General features: G+C 35.4%; 1 protein-coding gene and 1 long non-coding RNA gene across 2 annotated transcripts in view; both read right to left on the bottom strand.

Annotated features, from left to right (window-relative positions):
• Positions 1–27,212, bottom strand: part of LOC141495228 (uncharacterized) — a 186,638-nt gene that overhangs the window by 11,887 nt on the left and 147,539 nt on the right. Inside the window, exons 7-9 of the mRNA XM_074196368.1 lie at positions 13,174–13,248; positions 5,214–5,299; positions 2,809–2,935 (exon numbers count right to left, since the gene is read on the bottom strand). Of these exons, the coding sequence (XP_074052469.1) occupies positions 2,809–2,935; positions 5,214–5,299; positions 13,174–13,248 (288 nt within the window). The remainder of the gene's footprint in view (positions 1–2,808; positions 2,936–5,213; positions 5,300–13,173; positions 13,249–27,212) is intronic.
• On the bottom strand, positions 20,850–23,698 carry LOC141505497 (uncharacterized). Its single transcript, XR_012473618.1, has 3 exons — positions 23,683–23,698; positions 22,431–22,498; positions 20,850–21,286 (listed from the first exon to the last, which is right to left on the bottom strand). It is a non-coding gene; the product is annotated as an uncharacterized LOC141505497 (long non-coding RNA).

The following is a 27,212-nucleotide window of genomic DNA, read 5'->3' as shown; positions in this document are numbered from 1 at the left end:
TTCTTCTAAACTGCTTTAAGCACATCTCATAATTTTTGGTATATTATCTATTATTATTCTCTAATAAATTAAATTATGTATTGATTACAAAAAAAATTAACATGTAAAACTCACATATACAAAAACATTTATATAGCAGTTCTTTTTATGGTGGCAAAGAATTGGACACTTAAGGGATTGGTCATCAATTGGGGAATGGATGAATAAATTGCATATGAATGTGAAGGAACATTATTATTATATAATTATGAGGGAATAGAACATCAGAATAACCTAGAAAGACTTGCATGAACTGATACCGAATGAAGTGAGCAGAACCAGAAGAACACTGTACAAACTAACAGCAACAAGGGATTGTGATCAACTATGAAGGATTTGTTAATTTTAGCAAAAATAATCAAAGACAATTCTAAAAGACTTGTGATAAACTAGGTGGCACAGTGGATAGAACAACAACCCTGGAATCCGGAGCACCTGAGTTCAAATCCGGCAGCAGACACTTAATAATTACCTAGCTATGTGACCTTGGAGAAGTCATTTAATCCCAGTGTCTTGCAAAAAACAACAAAAAGAAGACTTGTGATAGAAAATGTCATCCATATCCAGAGAAGAAACTGTCAGTTGTCATGTATTATTTTTATTATGTTTTTTTCCCTTTTCAATTGGATTCTTTTGTCAGAACATGATTAATAAGGGTTTATGGTTAACATAGTTATACATGTATAACCAATATCAAATTACTTTCTGTTAGGAAGGGGTGGGAAAGGAAAGGAGAACTCAAGAGTGAAAATTCAAAAAAGTGATGGTTGAATGTAGTTGAAAAACTAAATAAATAAAATATTGGGAAAAAAAGAAAGATGAAAAAGATATGCATGAGAGATGGATATCATTCATCATTTATATAAACCTTTTAGAATTTGGAGCAGAGCTGTCCAACCTGCAGGTCACATGTAACCCTCAAAGCCCATTCATGTAGTATTATTACATTATTATTATAATACTCATTTGGTAATATGGGTTTATAATGTAATCATAAATAAATATTAAATTCTACATGCAGACCTTCACTAGTTTTTGTTGGGCAATGCTACCCAGAAAAAGTAAAAGCTAAAAGCCCATGATTTAGAGAGTGTCTTACATACATCCTCTCTCTCTCCAGATCAGAGATTATTAATATTTTTTTGTATCATGAACCCCTGGCTATATAATGAAGTCTATGGATCCCTTCTCCAAATAATCTTTATAAATGCATAAAATAAAATACAAAGGAAATCAAAAGTAATGAAGTACATTTACCAAAACACTAAATCTTTTAAAAAGTTCACAGACATCAGATTAATAACCCTTATAACTGTAGAGTGAAAAAAACCACTGGACTTGAAGTTCAAGTCCTGATTCTATTATTTTGCAAACTTTTTAGCTTCCTAGAAGGAACCTCAGATTCCTTATCTTAAAAACAAAGAGTACACTAGGTGGCGCAGTGGATAAGAGCACTGGTCCTGGAGTCAGGAGTACCTGAGTTCAAATCTGATCTCAGACACTTAATAATTACCTAGCAGTGTGGCCTTGGGCAAGCCATTTAACCCCACTGCCTTGCAAAAAACCTAAAAAAAAAAAAAAAAAAAAAAGGGCAGGACAACTAAGTGGTGCAATGGATAAGAGCACTGGTCCTGGAGTCAGGACAATGTAAATTCAAATGCAGCCTCAGATACTTAATAATTACCTGGCTATGTGACCTTGGGCAAGTAACTTAATTGTCTTGTAAAAAACAACAAAAAAAAAGCAATCACAAAAACATTTTTATTCTACTATCAGCATCCAGATTACAGTGGATAGAATACTAAACTTGAATTCTGTCTCAAGCAATGGGTGAGTGAGGGCAAAAGCACTTTATCCTCCCTCAGTTTTGGTTTCCTGTAAGATGGGTATAATAACAGCACCAATTTCAAAGGTTGACACTGAAGATCAACTGTAACATGTAAAGTGTTTTGCAAATCTTAAATTGCTAGATAAATGCTTGCTATTGCCTACTTCAGAGGTGACAGTAGGGGGGGAAGGATCAGAGCTCTTTGTAAGCTATGTGTGTCCTTCAATCTGGCAGAAGATCATGACATCAGAGAAGTGATGCCATGACAAGAACATGAATTGACTTTGAGTAAAGGGGTACTGTGATCATTTTCTCCTCCAGAGTCATCTGGGTCCAGTTACCAGATTTGAATCAGGACAACTGGATCACACTGAATGTGAAACAATTCAAGGTTAAGTGATTTGCCCAAGATCACATAGCTAAGAAGAGTCTAAGGCTTCCTGACTCCAGGGCTGGTGTTCTATACACTACCCCATCTATCTTTGTAAGCAGCTCTATGTATGTCAATTATTTGTATTGTCACAGAGTAGGAATTAGGAATGATGGTAAGGGCAGATCCATTTATACAAGAAGAATTAAATCAGTTTTAGTAAATTTCTTGACTTTATTTTAACATACTTCTGGAATATTCCTAAAGTTCACAAATTTATTGTTTAATATTCAATTATAGTTCAAAAGAGATGGAATACTGAATTCATTTCCAGATGATATAAAGTAGTCACAAGTGGCAACTTAATTACATCTGGAGCTGTAAGGGACAAGAGCTCATCTAGTCAATCATCTTACCTTCCTGATGAGGTTCAGAAAGTTCAAGTATCACTTGGTCAAGGTCACAGAGACAGTAACACAGGTAGAAAATGAATCTCAGATTCAAAATTCTACCCAGTCCACCACACTGCTTCAAAGATTGTATCTGATCCAATAAAATGAAATACACCTACCTTTGGTCTTTGTTAATGGAAACAATGGTGCAATCTGAAGGTCTTTCTTTATCATATTCATTCTGAATCTGTTGGTAAAACTGTTGATAGAGTTTCTCTTTCCGGTGGTCCTTACTGTGGTCATCATCTAGAAAACAACAAGTCTCATTTAAAAAAAAAAAAGACTGCCAAAGAAATGAGAGAGATGCAGGAAAAACATGAAAAAGAAGTCGGCAGCTTAGTCAAGGAGATCCAAAAATATTCTGAAGAAAATACCATGTTAAAAAATCAGCATAGGTCAAATGGATAAAACAGTTCAAAAAGTTATTGAGGAGAAGAATGCTTTAAAAAGCAGAATTGACCAGATAGAAAAGAAGATAAGAAAGCTCTCTGAGGAAAATAAATCCTTCAGATATAGAATGGAGCTAAAGGAAGCTGATGACTTTGCAAAAAGTCAAAACATAATAGTTCAACACTGAAAGAATGAAAAATTAGAAGAAAATGTAAAATATCTCAAAGAAAAAAACTGATCTGGAAAACAAATTCAAGAAAGATAATTTAAAAAATTTTGGGGCTCCCTGAAAGTCATGATCAGGAAAAGAGCCTTGACCTCATTTTTAAAGAATTCCTACAGAAAATTGCCCAGATATCTTAGAAGCAGAGGGCAAAATAGAAACTGAGGGAATCCACCAACCTCCCAAGAAAGAGATCCAAAAAAAAACAACCCCCAGGAATATCATAGCCAAGTTTTAGAACTCCCAAGTCAAAGAGAAAATATTACAAGTAGCCAGAAGGACACAATTCAAATATGGAGCTGCAATCAGGATCACAAAGGACTTAGCAGCAACTACATTGAAGGGCTTGTAGAGCTTGAAATATAATATTTCGGAAGGCAAAAGAGCTTGGAATGCAACCGAGAATCAACTACCCAGCAAAACTGAGCATCCTCTTCCAGGGATGGACTTTCAATGAACCAGGGGAATTTCAATTGCTCCTGTTGAAACAACCAGAGCTGAACAGAAAATTTGACCTTCAAATACAAAACTCAGGTGAAGCATATAGAGTGGAAGAGAAGGGTAAAATATGAAGGACTTAATGACGAGGAACTGCATGTATTCCTGCATAGAAAAATGATACTGATAATATTTATATAAAACTTCTCATTCAATAGAGCAGGTAGAAGGAACTTTTATAGATGAAGCACAGGAGAGAGCTGAATTTGAAGATATAATATATGGGGCGGCTAGGTGGCGTAGTGGATAAAGCACCGGCCTTGGGAGTCAGGAGTACCTGGGTTCAAATGCGGTCTCAGACACTTAATAATTACCTAGGTGTGTGGCCTTGGGCAAGCCACTTAACCCCATTTGCTTTGCAAAAACCTAAAAAAAGTAAATAAAAAAAAGATAGAGGAGAGAAGATATATTGTAAAAATGGAGTCAATGGCTAAAAAGGAAATGTACTGGGAGTAAGAGAAAGAAGAGGTGGAATAGGCTTAGATATTTCATAAAAGATACATATATTTTTTTACAATGAGCTATTGCAATATATGCTCAGAGAGGAAACAGCATTTTACACTCAATTTGGTATAAACATCTAGAGTAAAAAGGAGAGAAGAGGGACAGGGGGAGTGGGGGGATGTGAGTGATGGAGGAGAGGGTGGATCGTGGGGGAGAGTGGTCAGATATAACATATTTTCTTTTTTACTTCTTGTAAGGGACTTGGATTGGATGGCCTGTCCAGGGGCTGGGTGGTTGCTGAGACTCAGGGGTGGTATGTGGGCTTGGGGCCTCTCGGCCCCAGGACTAGTAATCAGACTGCTACAACACTCAGATACCCTACCAGCACATTTTAGAAGAGGGACAGAGTTAAAGGAGAGAGAAAATATAGTATATGGTAGTGGGGAGGTGTGAATGGAGGGAGTTGCGATCAGCAACAGCAATGATGGGAAAAATATGGAAGTAGCTTTATGATGATCTTATCATAAAGAATGTGATCCAGGGGCAGCTAGGTGGCGCAGTGGATAAAGCACCGGCTCTGGAGTCAGGAGTACCTGGGTTCAAATCCGGTCTCAGACACTTAATAATTACCTAGCTGTGTGGCCTTGGGCAAGCCACTTAAGCCCATTTGCCTTGCAAAAAAAAAAAAAAAAAAAAAAAAGAAGTGATCCACCTGAGACAGAACTGATGGTGTTATAACACAGAATGAAGCACAATTTTTTTCCTCTTTCTTTTACTTTATTTCTGATGAGAGTCTACATTTATTTGGGGGGGGTATTATGTTTACTCTTAAACAAGAATATTTTAGTAATGTATAAAAAATATCATTTGTACAAAAATAAAAATAAATAAAAGACTGCCAAAAACCAACAAATCTATATAACTTCCTCAAAATTCAAAAAATAGAAGTGAAATTTCAAAGACCGTTACCTTTATGGGAATATTGGTATCTCTCATAGTTATCTTCACTTCCTTTAGAATAATCATACTCTTTCCCCAATAATTCTTCAAAGTTACTGTACAAATGAAAACAAAGTATTTTATTCATGTATCTATTTCCTTTAAACACTATCACACATTTCAATTAACAGCAATTTCCAGGCTATCTTAATACTAATCCTTTTAACTTTAAGACATCTAAATGAATGGTAGTCTTTAAAGATAAAAGTTGAATCTATTATTTCTTTCAACAACCACTTAAGTCTCCATGGCTTATTTTTGACAGAAAAAAAGATAACTTTACATCTCTTTACCATCAAGTCAATACAGTAAAGTTCTGACCCAGATGTCTCTTTAGTACTGTTTGCAAAGTTCTTGGACAGAAAGTCAAAATGATCATATCTAAATGACACAGGAGACACTTTTACAACATATTTTCTAAAGTTATGAGACAAGAACCTGGAAAAGGTGCTTATGAAAAACAAGACCTAATTTCACACCTGAAAGACAGATCTTAACTGGATCTTCATGCAAAGGAAATTAAGACATAAAATTGTAAATTCTAGGTAACCAGAATGTAGGTCCATGAGCAGAGACCTGTATGTCACAAGTTTTTAATGGAAGTTTGGTGAATGAAATGAATCCAGAATACTCTGAAAAGAAAACAATTAAAAATTTGGTATTCAAATTTCTTTTTTCTTTCTAAAAGCATAACTGAAAAGAGTATTCAGATACAGAATGATCTATGTATTATGCAGGTCAGAGTCCCCTTTCTTGTGCCTTACCAGAAGGTAGAAATGAAATATAAGCTAAGAGCAAAATATTATATGAGAGCATCTATTCACCAGTAATCATAACGTAGACCAAATAAGTTTAGTCCACAAGGAATATCCAACTAGATGCAGACATGAAGGAAGGCAGCAGTTAATTATTTTCTTCAAAGATAAACAAGTCTCTCTGATTTTCTTCTTTGGAGTTTTTATTATAGTCTTTACATTCAACTCTTAAGATACATACAGCTGAAGATCAGCACCAAAAAGTCATACAAAATCTTTAATAGTCCATTGGGTATATACTATGTTTACAAAGATATTATGAATCAACATTTCTGGGTATCATTTTTTTTTTACTATCATTCTCTCTGAATTCTGAAAACCTAGGAAACTACATCCTATTCCTTCCTCTTTCATCAAAAAAAACCATCCAAGGTGCCAGAGGACAAAGCACAGTCTGCAGCAGAGAATTGGGTTATTGATTTTGCTTATCTTCAGGATAGTTTGCATTCAGAAATACTGCTGTAAGAAGACTGAGATCTTTAGCTTAGGAAACAAGAAAGAAAAGTCTATACATCTCAAGATATTGTTCAATGGAATATTTTTCTTTCACAATACTGAAAATTTTCACAGTGCTCTCCAACATTCCACAAATACAGTAAGCATTAAAGTGCTTATGATGTGCAATGTGCTATTTAATAAATGGGGACAAAAGAATGAAGTCAATCCATCCTTGGCCTTAAGGAGCTTGAAAAGGAGGCTTCAATACTCTCTTTTTGCTGCCTTTCCTCATAAAACTCTCTGAAGGAAAATGATTCCATTTAAGATCTCTATAAATTTGCCTTCTTTCCCTGGTCAAAATGGTAATAAAACTCCCAAAGTGAACAAAAATGATGTCAAGAAGCTAGACCGTATTGATGGCATTTAGCTGATTCAAGGGACACCCCAGAAGTTTATGAAAAAATATACTTTGATATTATTCAGTAGACACTCTACTTATGATTTACTAAAATATTACCTGAGCAAAACTAATCTCTATCAACAGTAACTCTTAAATTTTATACTTTCAAGAATTTATAGTTAGGAAAAGCATTTTGAAATTTTGAATTATTAATCTAAACTGACACAAATCTCATCTTTTTTTTTTTTTACAAGGCAATGGGGTTAAGTGGGTTGCCCAAGGCCACACAGCTAGGTAATTATTAAGTGTCTGATGCCGGATTTGAACTCAGGTACTCCTGACTCCAGGGCTGGTGCTCTATCCACTGCGCCACCTAACCGCCCCAAAATCTCATTTTTTAATACAAGTGAGACAAATACCTTTGTTAAACTTCATAAAAAATTTAGAACATAAGGGAAGGGACTTAAAATCTTTTGTCTATCACCAATGTCTTGCATATAGTAGGGTGCTTAATAAATTGCTGAATTTGAATTTAAAGCATTATTAAGACTTGTTTTTAAAAAAATTCCTGGACTCAGGAAAAGTCCACAAAACTGCCAAATGTTGATGCACTAGCTTAGTTGATAAATAAGAATTTTGTTACTGAGGACTCTACTCAGCTTATAGACTCCTTACTCCACTGCCCCAAATGACTTTTTTGTCAGGGTTTTATGTTAATTAAATTTTACTGTCACATACCAATGACTCATCTTCTCCTCCCACCTCCTTTGCATTAAATAAGTACAGTGAAGAAAAACATCTATAATCCTCTACCAGTAGGAGGGAAAATACTAGAAGACCTCTGAAATTACAACAGATCATTGTTGTTTTTCTTTATTTTACTGTAGTCAATCCCAAAGTATTGAGAAATTTTTCCACTTTCCTCCATCTCCCCTTCTCTTTATTTGTTTACTTTTGAAAACTTACTGGTAACTTGGTGGAGCTGTGAACTCATCCAACCTTTCTGGAGAGCAATTTGGAATTATGCCTAAAAGGCAACAAAAATGTGAATACCCTTTGATCCAGCAATACCACTACTGGGTCTATATCCCTGAAGAGATTATGAAAAAGGGTAAAAACATCACTTGTTCAAAAATGTTCATAGCAGCCCTGTTTGTGGTGGCAAAGAATTGGAAATCAAGTAAATGTCCTTCAATTGGGGAATGGCTTAGCAAACTGTGGTATATGTATGTCATGGAACACTATTGTTCTATTAGAAACCAGAAGGGATAGGAATTCAGAGAAGCCCGGAAGGATTTTTATGAACTGATACTGAGCGAGATGAACAGAACCAGAAAAATAGTGTACATCCCAACAGCAACATGGGGTTGATGATCAATTTTTTTTTTAGGTTTTTTTTGTAAGGCAAATGGGATTAAGTGGTTTACCCAAGGCCACACAGCTAGGTAATTATTATCTGAGACCAGATTTGAACCCAGATACTCCTGACTCCAGAGCCGGTGCTTTATCTACTATGCCACCTAGCTGCCCCGGTTGATGATCAATCTTGATAGACTTGTTCATTTCATCAGTGCAACAGTCAGGGACAATTTGGGGCTGTCTGCAATGGAGAATACCATCTGTATCCAGAGAAAGAACTGTGGAGTTTGAACAAAGACCAAGGACTATTAGCTTTAATTTAGGGAAAAAACCTGGTATCTTATTGTCTGGTCTTGTTATCTCTTTTACTTTGTTTTTTCCTTAAGGATATGATTTCTCTCTCAACACATTCAATTTGGATTAATGTTTACCATGGAAACAATGTAAAAACTGGCATTCTATGGTGGGTAGGGGTAGGGAAGTAAGATTAGGGGAAAAAATTGTAAAACTCAAAATAAATAAAATCTTTTAAAAAAAATTCTAGATTTGAACAAAAACCAAAGACTACTACTTTTAATTTTTTTTTTTAAAAAATGTTGTCTTATTAGGTAATTCTGCTATATCTCATGCTATATGTTTTTTCGTTAAGGATATGATTTATCTCTTATCACATTCAACTTAAATCAATCAATACTATGGGAATGATGTAAAGACTAACAAACTGCCTTCTGTGGGAGGTGGGGGGAGGGAAGCAAGATTGGGGAAAAAACTGTAAAACTCAAAATAAATAAAACCTTTCAAAAGAAATTTAAGGGATGGCGAGGTGGCACAGTGGATAAAGCAATGGGCCTGGAGTCAGGAGGACCTGGGTTCAAATCAGGTCTCAGACACTTAATATTACCTAGCTGTGTGGCCTTGGGCAAGCCACTTAACCCCATTTGCCTTGCAAAAACCTAAAAATTCCATACCCACAGTCCTTACCCCTGCAAATGGAGGGACTTTCTTATTTCTCATATAGGATGCAAGCTTGGTTCATAGTAATTACACTACATTTAGTTTCCATTTTTATTTGATCTTTCTATTTTATACTGTTGTACTTATAGTGTAATACATTACTTTCTTAGTTTTTCACTTTTTATCAATTCATGTCTTCTTATGTGTCTTTATTTTTTATATTCATGTTTTATGGCAAACTAATAGTCTATTACATACAGATACTACAATTGCTTAAACATTCCTCAATCTACTTTGTTTCCAGTTCTTTGCTATTATAAAACAAGTACTATAAATATTTTGACATATATGGGAGAAACCTTTCTTCCTACCTTTGGGGTTAAAGGCATTTTATTTTATTTTAGCCTCATAAAGATGTGTGTGTGTGTGTATACACATGTGAAGAGAAAGACAGAATTAGAAAGAGGTGGGGGGGGGAGCACAGTTAAGTGACATAATGGAGATAGGAGTTAGGAAGACTCATCTTTCTGAAATCAAATTTGTCCTCAGACAGTTGTGTGATGCTTGGCAAGTTACTGTTTGCCTTAGTTCCTCGTCTGTAAAATAAGCTGAAGAAGGAAATTACAAAAGACTCCAGTACCTTTGTCAAGAAGAGCCTAAATGTAGTCCTGAAGAGTTGCACACAACTGAACAATGCGTGTGTGTGTGTGCGCGCGCGTGCGCATGTATGCAAGAATGTATTATGTAATTAGTAATGGTTTTCTGGAAGTTAGATCAGCTGATAGCTTGAACAGTGAAATTATCATGCTTTTCTTTCGATACTCCCTCTAATATTGATTATTCTCATCCAGCCAATCATTCAGACTAATAATCAATCATCCCTGCTGCTGTCCCACTTTCCTCTTATCTGAAATGGACCTTTAGAAATTATGTCTCTAATTCCTGGGATACAGTTATTACATTCAGCTTTTGTTTATGTCTAGTCCCTGCATTATAATTCACCTCCCACCCAACCTGGGCCATCTTGCTTTCCCATTCTCTAAGCAGTTTATCCCTATTCTATCTTGTACTCTGAACATGGTAATCATGCCAAATGGCATCATTTCCTTGATCACTACTATTGACATACCATTTTGGATAATAATTTTAATCATCTTGCTTTCTTCAAAAAGAAGACAAATTGTAAAGCCGAGTTGAAAGTCACCTACATCAGGTTACTACCACTGTAACCACTACTACAATACTATCATTATTCCAGAAAAGATTTATTGATCAGCTTCCAGAAAGGATATATCAATCAGCTATCCTGAGGTTCAAATGATTACCACTGACACCACAAAATAAAGTTTCCTTCCCTGCCCATCATTCTCCTACGTGTTTTCTCTCCCCTATTTGTGTTTTTCTTACTGGAAGAGACTCTTAATTTTTGTATTTGCATCCCCAAAATTAAACACAGGGCCTGGCACATAGTAAGCACTTAATTTATTTATTTTTAATCTTCTGTTGCCTTTGTCACTTTCCTGAATATAAGACAAAACCCTCAGAATTGGCTTTGATTTGCATTTCCCTGATTATTAGTGATCTGGAACACTCATATTTCTGTTAATAACTCACAATTTGTATTTTGAGAACTGTTTGTTCCCCTTTCCCTTTATAGTCAACAGATGATTTCACTTCCTACTTTATTGAGATCAAGAACCATTTAGATTTCTTTATTCACTCTCCTATTTATTTAAAAATTTCTCTGTATCCAGGCAGCTAGATCATGCAGGAATAGGAACCCAGACCTGGAATCTGGAGATCCTGAGTTCAAATCCTGCCTCAAGTTCTTGATACTTTCTAGCTGTATGATCTTGGTCAAGTCACTTAATCCCATTCCCTTACTCCCCCAATTCCCTGTGTCAGCCATCCTTTCTCTGGGAAATTAGCCAGACTTCTTTTGCAAAGCTTCTCCCTCCATCCATATGCAGATCCCATCCATCTCCCAAATGATAAACCTTGTTCTACAAAAAATTCCTTATTTATTTACAGTTTGATATGCATGACTCTTGGATTCTCACATTAATCCTCTAAGGTAGATGATGATGACAATATTAATAATAGCTAATATTATATAGTACTTTAAAATCAAATATACCAAGACCTTTTCAAATGTTAACTATTTGATCCTCAAAACAACACAGGCACTTCTACTATTTCTGCCTCCATTCTAAAGAGGGAGGGCCTGAGGTAATCTACCCACAGGTACTTAACTATCCTGATTCCCAAGTTCGATGCTTTATCTACTAGAAAAGTCACATTTTTACCTCTATAGACAAAGAAAGGGAAATTAAACTACCTCACAAATGGTGAAAGGCAGGTGTCATACCACAAGTGGCAGAACCGACATTCTACTGCTAAACCCCATGTTCTTTCCTGAACCATGACACCTCATTTGTCACTTGTTCTTTCTCTTTTTCAAATTTAGCATCTCTCCTCCCTACTGGCTACTTGTTCTTCCAGTTAAAAATTTTCTCAAGTTTCTCATCTAGTATGGAAAAAAATCTCCATCTGTACTACCCCTCTCACACTTCTAGATTTTCTTGGACTTGCTCATTACTAGGACACCATCATCATTCTGTAAGTTCAGGCTGAGTCTGTCCCTCAACTAGCGAGTAGAGCTACAAATCCACAAATCTCCATTTAAAGAGGTAGCTGAACTCATTACACCTCATTTCCCATCTGGCTGCTACTCTAGGATTTCTCCAACTTTTCCTCTATGCCTCCTCATCAAGTACTATTCCCCAATTCCTCCTGCTGCTCTCCATTTTTTGGCTCTTTTTTTTTCCTGGGAAGGAAGGGGGATGTTTTCCCCCATTAAACTGTAAGCTCCTTGAAAGCAAGGACTGTCTTTTTTCCATGTTTGTATCTTCACAGTTTATTCCAGAACTGGCATAGAGTAGATGCTTAATAAATGTTTATTGACTACCCTTCATCAAACTTCTAAATACTTCTCTTTCCTTTCTCATCACTTAGCTAAAAAAGTGTTTGTTCAAAAAGGTTTTCACTGCCCATCATTCTCCTCATTTCTGAAACTTCTTTCTTTTCATGACAAAGTAGTTATTTCCCAAGATCCTATTCTCTGACCTCTTTTTTTGCTTCTGTTCCTAAAATTCCAAGCTTCAATTATCACCTCTAAAATGCTGACTTCCAAATATACTTCACTAGGCCTGAATACTTCCCATACTTGGGGCTCCTCATTTCTAATCCCTTGATGAATATCTTTACATGGTTGTTTCCCTGACACTTCATCAATCTCATCATCTCTCACAAATTATCCATTCATTCAAATATGGCAGGGGTGGGGAACTTTTTTTCTGCCAAGGGTCAAAACTTAAAAATTAGTCTGCTATATCTGATCAAATATTTAATTAATTCACCCTAAAAAGTTCCTAGATTTATTGTAATGGTCAAGGCAGTACCTGATCAAATGATTTCAAAGGCCTTAAAATGCCAGCAGGCTAGACATTCCTCTGAAATATGGAATGAAACCCTTATGCAAAGCACTGTGCTAATCATAAGTTCACTGCTTTTGTTCTTGGCATCAATATTCTTCTGGACATACTGGAAACCTCATCATTACCTCTAACTCTGCCCATTAATATAGAGATTAAAATTTGGACTTAGATGACAAGCATTCAAAGCTTCCACTTCATTTTTTCCAAAAATTATATTTTAATTAATGCAGGTCAAAAGATGTACTGAGTGATGTACTGAGGTAAAATTAAATCAGGATATCACCATTTGAAACTTTCTCCTTTTGCTTCTATTAGCATTCAGCTGAAGATTGATGAATTTAACCCATGCTATTTACCAAAGAAGCAACTAATATTATCTTTAGTTATAACCAAATCAGAGTAGCTATTATGATATATATAATTTCTAAAACCTTTAACAAATTCAGTCATTTTAGTAAAAACTTTACCTTTTAGTGTCTTCACTTTCCTTTATGTGACCATCTCCAGGAGAAATGATCAGATGAGGTTTATAAGGATTTATGCTAAAAATATACAAATATAATAAATGCAAAGTTATACACAGAAAGGCATTTTACCCAGTATATTGGTCTTTACAACTCTAATATATATAATGAAATTACAGATCCAATGTTACAAGTTGAATTTTCAAAAACAGTAACTAATAAATTATCAGAAGATAAAATAAAAATTATTCAAGTTCTTTCAACATTCCTTTTTACTTTTGTTGTATATTTATATAAGTGCTTTAGTGAATTTATCACAAGGAAGATGTATCAAGTAAATATTAAACTTTGAAACTTACCAAAACATTGTTTTGAAAATCAACACTGGAAATTCCAGGTTAATCTGATTCCCTCAAACTAACTACTCTAAAAATAATCAAGTACAATGCTAGTTTTAATATAAGATATGCCTTCCAAAGAAAATCTGGGTAATATTTTATACTAGTTGCACCAGAACCACTAGTAATTTCAGCAAAATTAATTAACACTATCTATTTGGAAAAAGTATCTGACATTGACTGTAAGAGTTGTGAAAGGAAGATACTGAAGAATTAAAAGTCTATTCATGTTAAGTACTGTTTATGTGTTGGTACAAACCAGGGTACTTAAACATTAATTAAAAGAACATTTAAATTTCAATATATCACATATTTTCTCTGTGCTATATTGCCATGAAACTATCCAAATCTACCAAAAAACTCAAAATCTTAAAGAATGATTCACTAACATTAAAGTTCAAACTGTGGTATTTAAATATCTTAGGGATATTTAAGGTCAGTCACCCCATGTATCCCCATTTTCTAGATTAGTTGTATCAAATTCAAACTGAAACAGATCCCTGCCTCCAGCACAAAACCACAAATTAATGTTATCTATATTGTAAACTTTTATTTTATTCGGTTACACTTTCAAATTACATTTTAATCTGATTTAAGTATCCAGTTCAGCAGTGAGTTTGACATCTCTGCTCTACCAGAAACAAAGTATCAACATGAATCCCAATGTGTATATTACTTCTTTATAAATTATAAACACATATCAATAATTATATACATGAAATATAAAAAGTTGAAATTTAAAATGGACAAAATAATACTTAATGCTAGGATTAATAAAGAACCACTGGAATTAATTGCTCAGACCCGTGCTTTAGAAAAATCATTCTGTGGCAAATGCCATCCACATCCAGAGCAAGCACAATGGAGTCCAAATGCAAATCAAAGAATTTTATTTTTATTTCTTAAAATGTTTTTGTTTTTTTCTTTTTTTTTCTCCTTTTGTTCTGATTCTTCTTTCACAGTATGAGTAATATGGAGATATGTTAACATGATTGTGCGTGTATAATCTATATCAGATTGCTGTGGGGGGAGTATAAGGGGGAGAGAGAAAATTCTACAAAAATTTTGAAAGGGGCAGGTAGGCAATACAGTGGATAGAGCACTGGCCCTGGAGTCAGGAGGACCTAAGTTCAAATCCAGCATTAAATGCTTAATAATTACCTAAATATCCTTGAGTAAATCACTTAACCCCATTGCCTTGCCAAAAAAAACCCCTTAAAGAATGATGAAAACTATCTCTACCTGCAACCGGACAAAAAGGAAACAAAAGAAAGAAAAATCACTTTAGCAGCTTTAGATTGGAGGAGAGAGACTTGGGGTTAGAAGAAATTAAAAGACTATTTTAACAGTCCATGTGAATTGGTAAGGACCTAAGTAATAACTGTGAGTAGAGGCAAAAGTATAGCTGTAAGAGATTTTATGGAGATAGGAATGAAAAAAAATTGGCAAGTGACTGGATATTTGGATTGAGTGAGGAGGAGCTTGATGACTTTAAGAATGTCAATCTCAGAGAATGTTAATGCCTTCCCATGTCAGGCCTAAAAGAGAGGTTAGGGGAATGCTAGGTGAGATGAATATCAAAATTCATTCATTCCTGCTTAATCCAATGATATAATAAAGGTTCACCTGAAATTAATCAGTTAACCCCATTTTTACTGCTTGGAAAAAATCGTCTGACTAGAAAATGACAGTTGTGAAAGAGATTCATGAACTGAAAGTCTATTGTGGGGTAGCTAGGTGGCGCAGTGGATAGAGCACCAGATAGAGCACCAGCCCTGGAGTCAGGAGTACCTGAGTTCAAATCTGATCTCAGACACTTAATAATTACCTAGCTGTGTGGCCTCAGGCAAGCCACTTAACCCCATTTGCCTGGCAAAAACTAAAAAAGTCTATTAACACCAAATATTATTTATTATCTTGGGCCAAAATGAAAAAAAAATGAGAAAGGAGGGAAGAAGGTTTCTAATTTGTTCATCACTGACCTGGAATATTCTATCTCCAATGATAAAGTAATTTAGAGGGTAGGAGCAAGGTTTGTTTGGAGAAAACCCACCATAAGGCTTCCCAATGTTACTTTTTGAATCTATTGCTGTAAATATTTGGTAGGTTGGGAGACTGAACAGCGAAGTTAAAGTGACAAGTGACAGAGTACGGGAGGAAAGGTTGGTTGTGTTGGAGATAAGCTATTGGTTATTTAAGGAGGTTGGCATACAATCCATCTACTGGTTGAGCACATACCCCTGGAGGTTAAACCAAAGCTTTCTTAAGGCTCCCACTTATTAGGACCACAAATTTCAACAAACTCAAATCCAAGACATTTTTTAAACATCTACTATATTCAACACTGCCCTGGGGTCTATAGTTAATAACCTTTATTCACCTATCTCTTATATGGTATTTTGCAATTTTTCTAATGTACCTAAGTTCACTAGAACGCCCACCGATAATACAGTTTACATTTTCAAGTAAGTCTTAGGGAGGTACCAGAAACTCAGAAATATTAGCTAACCTAACCATATTCAACTGGTCTTTCTGATTTGCAAATTTGGCACTCTATTAACTATACAAGACTACATTTCTTCCTACTTACTTATTGTGCATTATTTTATATTTATTATTTATATACAATACATCTTCCACCTGAAAAAGCAAATTTTCTAGATCACTAGTAGCTTCTAGCAAGAGGTTCAATGGCTTCCTAACTGTCTCCAAGTCTTAAAGATTCATCCTTCACACAGTTGCCAAAGTGATACTCCTAAAGCACGGGTCTCTCACTCTCCTGCTCACCAAACTTCAGTGACTATCTATTGCTCATAGTACAAAATACAAATCCCTTAGCTTGTTTTTTTTTTTATATTTGTCCCTGCCTATGATTCCAAGCTTATCACACATTATTTCTCTTCAAAAGCACTCTAAATTAGCCTACTTGCTGTACCCTGTCTAGAACATTTGGTCTTGAGTCTCCTTGCCTTTGCTTAAGTTGTACTCCAGGACTGGAATGGAATCCCTTCATTATCTACATCTTTAGTCTTCTACAAAGCTCAGTTCCAGGGCCACTGTCAGCCCCATGAGGCTTTTTCTGATAGTCTCAGATGGCAAAGCTTCCCCCAGCCTAATTAGTATTTATTTTATATTTATCTTTTCTGTTGACTTATACATGGACATGCTGTTTTCCCCAACAAACTCAAAAGTTCATTGAGGGAATGTCTATTTTTGTTTTTGTATCAAACCGTTCTTTGAGGATACCTCCCTTCTTGACAGAGAGGTGGCAGACACAAGATACAGAAAGAGAAATGTGTACATTTTGGGTCATGCCCATTATGCAGATTAAGTTTTCTCAACTATGCTTATTTGCAAAATATTTTTCCCCTTTCTCTCAGATTTTAAATGGGGTAAGATGAGGGAAGGGTAGAAACAGTAATGTTCAAAAAAGGAAGGGCATTAAAATATTTTTTTAAATAAACAAGAGCAACAAAGAAGTTCAGAAGGAATGAAAAATAAGGAGGACATAAAATGTCCTTTTATAAAATTTATACTAGAAAAAAGTAAGCAGTATGAAATGGAAATTCATAATTTCATATCTTTTTTATGTTGTGTGGGTATGGTAATGCTTTTTTGTTTGTAAGTTCTGAATTTTTTAAAAAAATTAAGTAGCTATTTAATGAATATTTGTGGATCTTGGTGCTTTATATTACAGTACATTTGATTGTGTTCGGCTGAATTTAACTTGAATTAATTAGACAACCAACAGCTTAAATTGCACAAAGAAACAAGTAAAATAAGAAAATGCCTACTGCAAACTATTATATGAATGGATAAAGGACAAAACTAGAATTCCTATTGGCAATTTGGACCCACAGGGTTAAAGAGTGCCTGGGAAACATATTCTTCTACAAAAAGGATAAGCACAGATGCTTGATTCAGCCCTTTTCTTGATTATAGTAGCCAAGTCTGAAGACCAAGAGAAGGCATTAACAGATGGTTGAGGTGCATAAGTTAAAAGGAAGCTGCATTTGCCTTACAGAGTTTCCTAGCAAATGAGCCTGACTGATGCCAAGAAAGCCAGCCGGCTCCAAGGAGAAAAACAGCAGGATATCTGGAACCCAATAGTACAGCAAAAAGAAAGGAAATCTCAAGATACAACTACCTGGCAAAGATAGAATGTCTTGTTTCACCTACAAACATAATGCTTCACCTCAAACACCTCCTAAGTGGAGGGGACATTTCTGTCCTTCTCAAGTCATTTATTTTAAACAATACTAGAGCTATAAACTTGTAATGGAAAACCCGCTTGGAATTAGTCATAACCATTGGTTCCTCTAAGCCACTGAAGAAAAACAACTCAATAAGGCACAGACTCCAGGGTTTTTAGCACACCTCAAACAGCTGGACAACAGACTGAACAGGTCAAAAGAAAGCATGCCATATTCAAGGTCAAGGGCTCTGAAAAGCAATCAGCGCACAACTATCTAGGATTCTGGATTCTAAAAAATCAATCTGCAGGTGTAAAATGTGATGGGCAATAGCTTAAGGAACGGATTCATTAATTACAGTAAAACAAAGTTCATACTGCAGGAATGGACCAATTATTAAACATTCCCTCACCAGCCCAAGTGGAAGTCTTATCAATAGGAACTTGAAGCAAATATTATAACTTATGAGAGGATCATGATGTAGAACTATGTCATCTATATGAAATCTCATTGGTTGCCTGACTCAGTTTTATGCTTCTTTGTCCGCTCTGTATAAAATGACCCCAAAATTTTGTTATCTGGGTTGGTCACTTGAATGAGATCATCCACTCACGGGTTTAGTAAGGTCCTAGAGAATAAAACTTCATGAATAAACTAACTTTTTGTTATTCATTTTTAGCCTAAGAAAATTATAGTTAACAGAGTTATTTATTTCTCTTTGAAGCTGTTAAAAGGTATAAAAGGTTATTTATTTAATATGAAAATATGCTTGTTTCAGTAATGTTCTAGAAAGGATCTGATTTCTCCTTTGTCTTTATCTAGCCATTATATAATTTCAAGCAAAAATCTATAAAAAGGTCTACCAAAATACCATTCGCACAATTATTAAGTTTAGATAAAGGGACACACTGAGAAAATACTGTAACATATTTAATGTTATATCTCAATTACACCCAACTTATTATTAGTCTATTGAATCTTCATCATGTAACCCACTAAAGAGAAATTTTAAAAAATAAAAAGATTTTTTTAAAAATTCACTCTTGGGGGGCGGCTAGGTGGCATAGTGGATAGAGCACTGGCCCTGGAGTCAGGAGTACCTGGGTTCAAATCCAGTCTCAGATACTTAATAATTACCTAGCTGTGTGTGGCCTTGGGCAAGCCATTTAACCCCATCTGCCTTGCAAAAAAACTAAAAAAAAAAAAAATTCACTCTTGGGGTGTGGCTAGGTGGCACAGTGAGCAGAGCACTGGCCCTGGAGTCAGGAAGACCAGAGTTCAAATCTAACCTCAGACACTTAATAATTACCTAGTAGTGTGGCCTTGGGCAAGCCACTTAACCCTATCGTCTTACAAAAACCTAAAAAAAAAAAAAAAATCACTCTGAAAAGTGCCATCATCATTTCTGCTTTTACTGAAAACAATTTGAATTTTAATATTTCTCTAGAGAAATTTGAATTAGCAGACAAAAACTGGATTTTGTTGATTTGTCCAAATCTAGCAAAAGTCACTCAAATGACAAATTTTAAATGGCTCAACTTAAAATAATCCAAAGTAACAGAAACACAAATGAACCAACTGTTTAACTTTTTTTTTTCAGATGTTTCAAAGCAATGGGGTCAAGTGGCTTGCCCAATGCCACACAGCTAGGCAATTATTAAGTGTCTGAGGTCGGATTTGAACCCAGGTACTCCTGATTCCAAGGCCAGTGCTCTATTCACTCCGCCACCTAGCCGCCCCCTAACTGTTTAACTTTCAAATGTTTTTCGAAAAATAGACCAATTTATTAACAACTACAGCAGACTAAATATCAAGTTTTAGTTGAACTGGGCTTTAATGATACTTTTTGTTAATAAGGAAGCTGAAACCTAGAAAGATAATGGGGATATGAGACTTTCAAAGTTAATGATCAGATATTTAGCTTAATTCTCTTCCATTTTCAGATGAGGAAACTGAGGACAAAAGGCAGTAACTCCCCCAAAGTCCCAAAGGTAATAAGCAGCAGAGCCAGGTTTTAAGTCAAAGGCCACTGACTTAGATACAGAAGTTTTTCTTTAATACTGCTATTCTAGCTCAGAGAAAAGCTAGTCACTACACATACCATTCGACTCAATTCTTGATTTTTCAATAATTTTCTTAGTAATTAGGTTCATTCATGACCTTGAAATCCAGTGAGTTCCAATCTCATGGGATTGGTATAAAGATTAGGTTCAAAGGAAGTTCCAAAGTTTTAAATAACAGAACAAGTAGCAAATAAATAATAGCATTTATATAGCACTTTAAGGTATGCAAAATGCTTTCCATGTTATCTCATTTGTTTCCTATTTCCCCAATTTTACAAACGAGAAAACTGGAGTGTGTGTATGTGGGGGGGGGGGTGTTTAAGTAACAAGTCTGAGGTAGAATTCCAATTGCAGATACTTTTTTGCCTAAATGTCAGTCATCTAAAGATGGTCTGTCAAAATTCTTATTTTCAAAATAGCACACAAAACTATACTCAAAATTTCTAAGTCAAACCAAAATAAAAATTAGGGAAATTATACAAATTCTGCTTTAGAATGGAAACTAATGCAAATGCCAAATAACTAAGAACAATGTTGGAAACTTCTGTAAGGCATAGGAAATATGAAACCCATAGAAGCTGCAAAAAAAAAAAAAAGAACTGGTAAAAAGAACATCATTAAAGGGTTACAGGAAATTCAAATAACAATTGTCACTGTCTCTGAAGAATAATAGAAAAGACATTAAAAGGCATTAAAATTGACATTTTTCCACACCAAGCAAGGATAACACAAGTGCCACCTTTGCACATGCAAGCTACTTTCCATCTTTCAGGTTCCAGAATGCTAGCTTAGCATCCAAACAGTATTAATGAAAAGTTTCAACCAGATAATAAGACTGAATTTTTTTTTTTAAATCTGAGAACTAGAGTCTTTGAATCACATATTGGAATAAGTTGTTTGGTCAGGCTCCATTTACTGGGGTTACTTTCAACCAAAAAAGACTTTAAAAAAATAAATTACATATTTTTACCAATTTTTTTATTTTTTACCAATTAAGAAAAAAATTTGATAAAAATTTTCCCCAGAAGTCTCTTATCAGACATATTTAGAAGATTCAGGAAACTAAAAAACATGCTTGATTTCAGTTATTTTTTGGATAAAGGTTCTTGAATCCAAGGACTGGATTGTTCACAAGTGTGTTTTCAGACACCCTTTCCTTCATTGACAAACATCCTAAACTATAATAGCCCATGACAGCAGGTGCTACTTCTACATACCATTTGTTCACAGCAACTAATAGGTAACCTATGATTCTATTTTGAGAAAACGTTAATAATACTAACCATAGTCACTTAGTCCAAACACCTCATTTTATTTTTATATATGAGGGTACTAAGGTCCAGAACGTATAAGTACCTTGCCCAAGGTCACATAGCTGGTTAACAACTGCACTATTAGAACCTAGGTCTTCTGGTGACTTTGCAGAACCTGAGGGTTACAGGTACGGACACAACACTGGGTTCTAAAAAGCAAAGCAAACAAAGCATGAGCTCTGGCAGGTGCTTTCAAGAAGGAAAGGTTTAAGAGAGAACCCAGAGGACCAGCCTTGATGACTAGATTAGCCTCCAGGCCAATACATCAATTTTTCAGCATAAGGAAACTCACCAACTGATGTAAACTATGGAAGACTTGTGATCTGCAAATATGTAGAATAAGTATCCACAGCAAGGAAATCCCACTTAATGAAGTATAATCCCCAAAGTAAAAAAATACAGTACCTAATTTTAAAGTAATCTTCATTTTAATTGATATTGATGGCTGACCATTAGGAAATCAATTTACTTCATTAAAATGACAAAGATCGCAAATAAGCAGCTAAATTTTGATTGGTATTTAGAAAACACTATTAAAAAATTTAAAATAAACACTACTAAAAATAAAATAAAACAAACACTATTTTCAGAAATGGTATGGGGTCTTTGGTCTAAGTTATATTACTGCAGCTTCATGTCAATCTGTTACAATATAGATACAACCATGAAAGACTCAAAGCACACCAATCATTCTGAAAAATTTAAATAAACTATTTTATAAAATTTAAATCTGTCAAAATTTTCTGAAATAAATGCATCTGTTGAAAGGGTTTTAACAAATATGAATTATATAAAGAAGATAGTTCATTGAGCTAGCACTTTGCTAGACAAGGTATTCTATGACTGAATTTTCCATATCACTAAATTTGTAAACTGCTTTGCTGGAAGGGAAAACAATAAATCTTTGGAAGTATGAATAATCTATGTGCACTTGGAAACTAGATAAGCAAACAGGTAAGAACTGTCTTTAAAAATAGGTCTTAAGGGGTTCTAGGGAAAAAAATGTCTAAATTTTAGTATATGAAGTTTGTGACATCTATAGTAACCACACTCTGGAGGACTGAGGTTTCCAAATGTGACTATTTGAATTGAAAGATTGGGTATATTCAAAGACTTTTATAGCCCCTCCCCCACAAAAGCTAACTATTTCCTTTAATGACAACTTTTTTCTCACAACTGACTAGTAGTAAAAACTCTATAAAACAATACTAAGAACTTCATCTAATTTGACTAACCTGCTGAACTCTAAAGAAACACAGCTAGCACAAATATTTAGGGGGTATTTTACCTCACCTTTTATCTGCAGCACATCTTTGAGTTTGTCCTCTGTTAACCTTGACCCACGAAGACATTTTTAAATCCTACAACAATTAATTCAGGTTATTTGCCTTCAGGATCAAAATGATTAAGTATTTTCATACCACCATTTGAAGAGAAAACTTCCCCAACAAGTCAGGTTTCCCACCATGGACAGTCAATTTTTAATTAAGCATTGTAACAGGGAAACAAAAAAAAAATTAAAATCCAAGATAATACAAAAGCTTCCTTTATAAGTATAGAGTAAATGAAATCCTTTTAAATGGGAGGACACCAGTTTGGAAAGAACAGAGGTGCATATGAATGAATCAATAATCATTTATTTAAGCACCTACAAAGCAGTAAGCTGGGGGGGGGGGGGGACACAAATGCAAAGACAGCTCTGGCCCTTAAGGAGATGAAATCTTTTTGTCCGTTTTTTTTTAGTCAGAACTTATTTGTTGAAAAAAAAGGTTTTCCTATGCAAGGTAAAACAGAAAAAGAGGACAAATCTCTATAATGTTCAGCTAACTTTTCCTTTTAAGCATGTAAATTCAACATGTAACTTTCAAAGCTATCCAGGCTGTCAGCATTTCCAACTAGATTCAAGTTTGTTAAGGAGTATTCTTTTAAGAGAGAAAACACATACACATTGGCCAAAAAAAGAGCATTTTGATCCTGAAAGTTATAGGTGAACTAAGCCAAAGGGGAGCAGACTCACATATACACAATAAGAACAAGGGCAAAGTAGATTGATCATGAGCAGGACAAGATGGCAGTCCTCAATGGTACTAAGTCTAAGTATGGAGAGTTAGGGGTATAGCAGACAGAGAATTTGGCCTTAAAGTGGAAGTTTTTTCACTTTTGACCCTACTAGTTTTAGGAACTCAAACAATTCACTTAATCTCCCAGGGCTCTAGGCACCTCTCCAGACTTTAAGTTGCAAATAAACTGCTCAACTTTGTTGGTTGAGAGAGCTTCCTCAATCAGGAGTTCCTGCCTGAAATGAAATCATAAATCCATTCCTATTCCCAGTGCCTTGAAGATAGGAGGTACTTAGTAAATATTGAATTAAATTAAATTGAAATGGGGCCTATTACAGGGGGCCCTAGGATGTCTTTGAACAGAACACTAAGCTTCAATGGAATATAGACTGGGCTAGGACCTGATACTTTCTAACATTTCTCTTTCACTGATATTTTAATTTTATTATTTCAGCAAAATTCAGCCTAGCTCAAATCTTTTATACCTTTTATTCCTGTAGATGCTGCTGCTGGATTTCTCTCCTCCCTTTTGGTAAGAAAGCAGGCAGAAGTCTCCCTCCACCCTTGTCTTTCAAGCAAACCCTAGGGTGCGACAAGAGGTGTTAAAAAGATGGTCCAGTTGGGTGTTCAAAGATCCAAGGTAGATTTACATACATCTCTGGATTAACTGTTCGATATCTTCTAGTCATAATTAAGAAAGCAGGCTCACACTGACTGCTCCAATAGTGCTCCCCAATAGTATGTACTCCTGATTAGCCCCAAGCTTCTCCAATCACTAGGAAGAGAGTTGAGTCACTAAACCAATTTCTCCTCTTTACTATTATTACACTAATCTCAATTTTCTGACATTCCTTCCTGAGCATGTCCCAGTTTCAAGCCTTAGTATAATATTTATGCCCTTTGAACTTTTCAAAATGCATTCCTGCTCCTCCCCCCAATTCAAAACAGACCCAGCACTACTCACTCCAGAAGACTTTCCTTGTAAACTTGGCTGTGTTAAGATTATGACCTCTATTAACATATGAGGACATAGAGACTAAGGGATATTTCCCAGTCATTTAACAAATAAGTAATGGAACAAAAATTAAGGTTTTTCAGAAAACCCAAGAAACCAGTTTTCTGAATCCAATAAAAATACTAGAATAATCTGGGTTCAAATCCAGTACCTGCTATGTGACCTTGGGCAAGTCACAGCCTCTCTTTTTTTGGCAGTTTCTTCATCTAAAAAGTGAATGGTTCCCAAACTACTTTTGAATGTTAGGGTTCCTCCCTCCTTCTCCCAATACCATAACCATTTGGGACAAGATCTCCCTATTTCATTCAGATTGGAAGTGAAGCATCCTTCATCAACCAAAAGTCACTACTAACAGACATAGAAGCTCTAACTTGTTCTGATTTCAACACGGATCGGTTTATCCCTACTTAGGCAATCTAGAGGCCTCTGCCGTACTGGAGAGATTACTAAACTTTTAGTACAGATATTGAATCAGCTTTAGTTCAGTACAGCTCCTGAATTTAAAAGGTCCAGAAGTCTCAACCTAACTGGCAGTAGGGATTAGAAGCATGTGCTTTGAACTCTTTTTTTTTAACATAAAAAATTTCCTTGACTTGACAGGATGATATGACTGAACAAATACATAATGAATGAATTATTTTAAATCAATTTCTAAATTAATATAATTTAAATAATAATGTATATATTGTGAGACATTTATCCTGACTTGTAGAAGTTATGTTTCTTTACTGAGGAATTCACATTCAGATTCAACGTAGAGAAAAGGGCTTAACTCCAAAACTGAAACCAGCCATCGCTAGTCTAGACCACCTTTGAGACTCATTTTAGCTTTAAATTCTATGACTGTATTCTTCCACTACATGTGTGCCTCCCAAAAGAAATCTAAAACAGGACAGACCAGTCTCCTAAGGCCTCTGCCTTCACACCACAAACTAGTTTCTATTGCAGGCCAGAACTAAGTCATTCAGTCAATCAACCAGACATTTATTAAGGGCCTACTATGTGCTAACTCTAGAGAAGTCCAAGAGCCTTCTACATCTCTACAATCAGGAAGGAGATGACAGCAACTGAAGTTAAGCACTTGTCAACACCTCACAAAGAGGCCAGATGTCACAAAGAGACAGGAAGGGAGAGGACAAGAATGTAGAAAAGAAAAGGAAAAAGGGAAGGGGGAAAGAATGAGAGAAAATGAAAAGAAAAGTTGATAAGAAAATAATTAGTTTAATTCACTGATTCATGCAATCAATACAAACTAGAAATACTACAGTTTCTTCAATGAAATACATAATTATTTGAAGTCAGTCTCATCAATCATAGAAGAAAAATGAAGTAGATGCTGAATACATTTCCCAAAAAAATTACATGTGTACACAAACAAACAAATAGAAAGATATTGGACAAATGCCACAGATAGTCAATCTCTTTGCTGGGGACTATTTTTTTAATTCATAAAATAAAGGGGCTTCATTCAAGAGCCTCTGAGGTCTCTTTCTGATCAGGATCCAGAAACTCCCTCATCTGTAACAGCTCCCAAGTCTCTTTGCAGACAAGAGACTAAAGCCAGGAGGGTTCAACACTTTAAAAAAAAAGTGAACTATAATCAGTACTTTCACTTCCTTTAATTCTTACTTTTTTAAAACCGCTGAAATTTGACTTCTAACTTCACCATCCAACTGAAACTGCTTCCTCCAAATTTACCTATTCTCGTTTTCCATTCTTAATTTCTTGACTTCTCTGCAGTATTTGATACTGACCATCTTCTATATCAGAGGCTCTATGAACTTTTTTTTAATTCCGTTAACTGAATTTTAAAACAATTGGTTTCTTTTGTAATTCTATGTATCCTTAGACATTTAAAAACTTTATTTTTGGAAGGGAACCATAGATTTCATCGGACTGCCAAAAGATTCCACAATACAAAAGAACCCTTCCTAGCCTCTCCAGGGTTTTTTCCACTAGGAAAGGATGGTTCTTCACGGGGAGGCTAGGTGGTGCAGTGGATAAAGCACCGGCCCTGGAGTCAGGAGTACCTGGGTTCAAATCCAGTCTCAGACACTTAATAATTACCTAGCTGTATGGCCTTGGGCAAGCCACTTAACTCCATCTATCTGCCTTGCAAAAACATTAAAAAAAAAAAAAGGATGGTTCTCCTCCTACCTGTATGACCTTAAATGGATCTTCATTCAAGTTATACCCACAAGTGTAGCTGTCTTCAAGGGACTTCTTTCTAAACTCTCTCACCTTATCTTACTGATTTCTATGAGTTTAATCACTATCTTTGCACATTATTTTGAAATGAAGGATTATCTTTCCCTAGTTTCTCTCCTAAGCTTCAGTTTTACAACATCCTCTACTTGTGGACACCTCAAACTTTTACTTCTTTTATGCATCTGCTTACATAAACCCTTAATGCCTGTTGCCTGATTCATCACTGAATTTTATCTTGCCCCTCCAATACCCACTTCTCTCCTCAATTCTGCTCCCAGTTCCCCTTATTTAATGATTATCTCTCCTGGCTCTCTACTTCAGGAAAGCCCCTAGATATGCTTAACTTTCTTCCATAACTCCCCAACTCTTTTCTCTACAGTCTCTCTCTTAACAGTTACTGTCCCAAACTTTCCTCTCTCCACCCATACCGTCCAATTCTGGAACCATTACCAACAAAAAGCAAGATATAGCTCAAAGGTCTCTACTCCCCCAAAAGTCTCCACCCATTAGCATGTAAATTACCCTCAGTCGGAAAGGTCTTTGCTTTTCTAATGAAAACTGAAGTATCCCCAGTTTTGGCAGAAAGACAGGCACAGGACAGACATCTAGCACAGGACCAGACATCTAGCAAGCTCTTAATTAACTTTTTTTTTAATCCATTCAATTGAAATCTATGTTTTAGATCAAACTGAAGTTGGGGAAACGAACGATTTTTTTAAAGATCAGAATTCCACATGGAAACAAAGACTGACAGATTGCTTTCCGTGTGTGTGTGGGGGTGGGGGTGGTGGT

This window comes from Macrotis lagotis, chromosome 1 (assembly GCF_037893015.1).
Source record: "Macrotis lagotis isolate mMagLag1 chromosome 1, bilby.v1.9.chrom.fasta, whole genome shotgun sequence".
Taxonomy (NCBI): domain Eukaryota; kingdom Metazoa; phylum Chordata; class Mammalia; order Peramelemorphia; family Peramelidae; genus Macrotis; species Macrotis lagotis.
The sequence above is the reverse complement of the archived record's forward strand: the minus strand, read 5'-3'. Positions and strand labels throughout refer to the sequence as shown.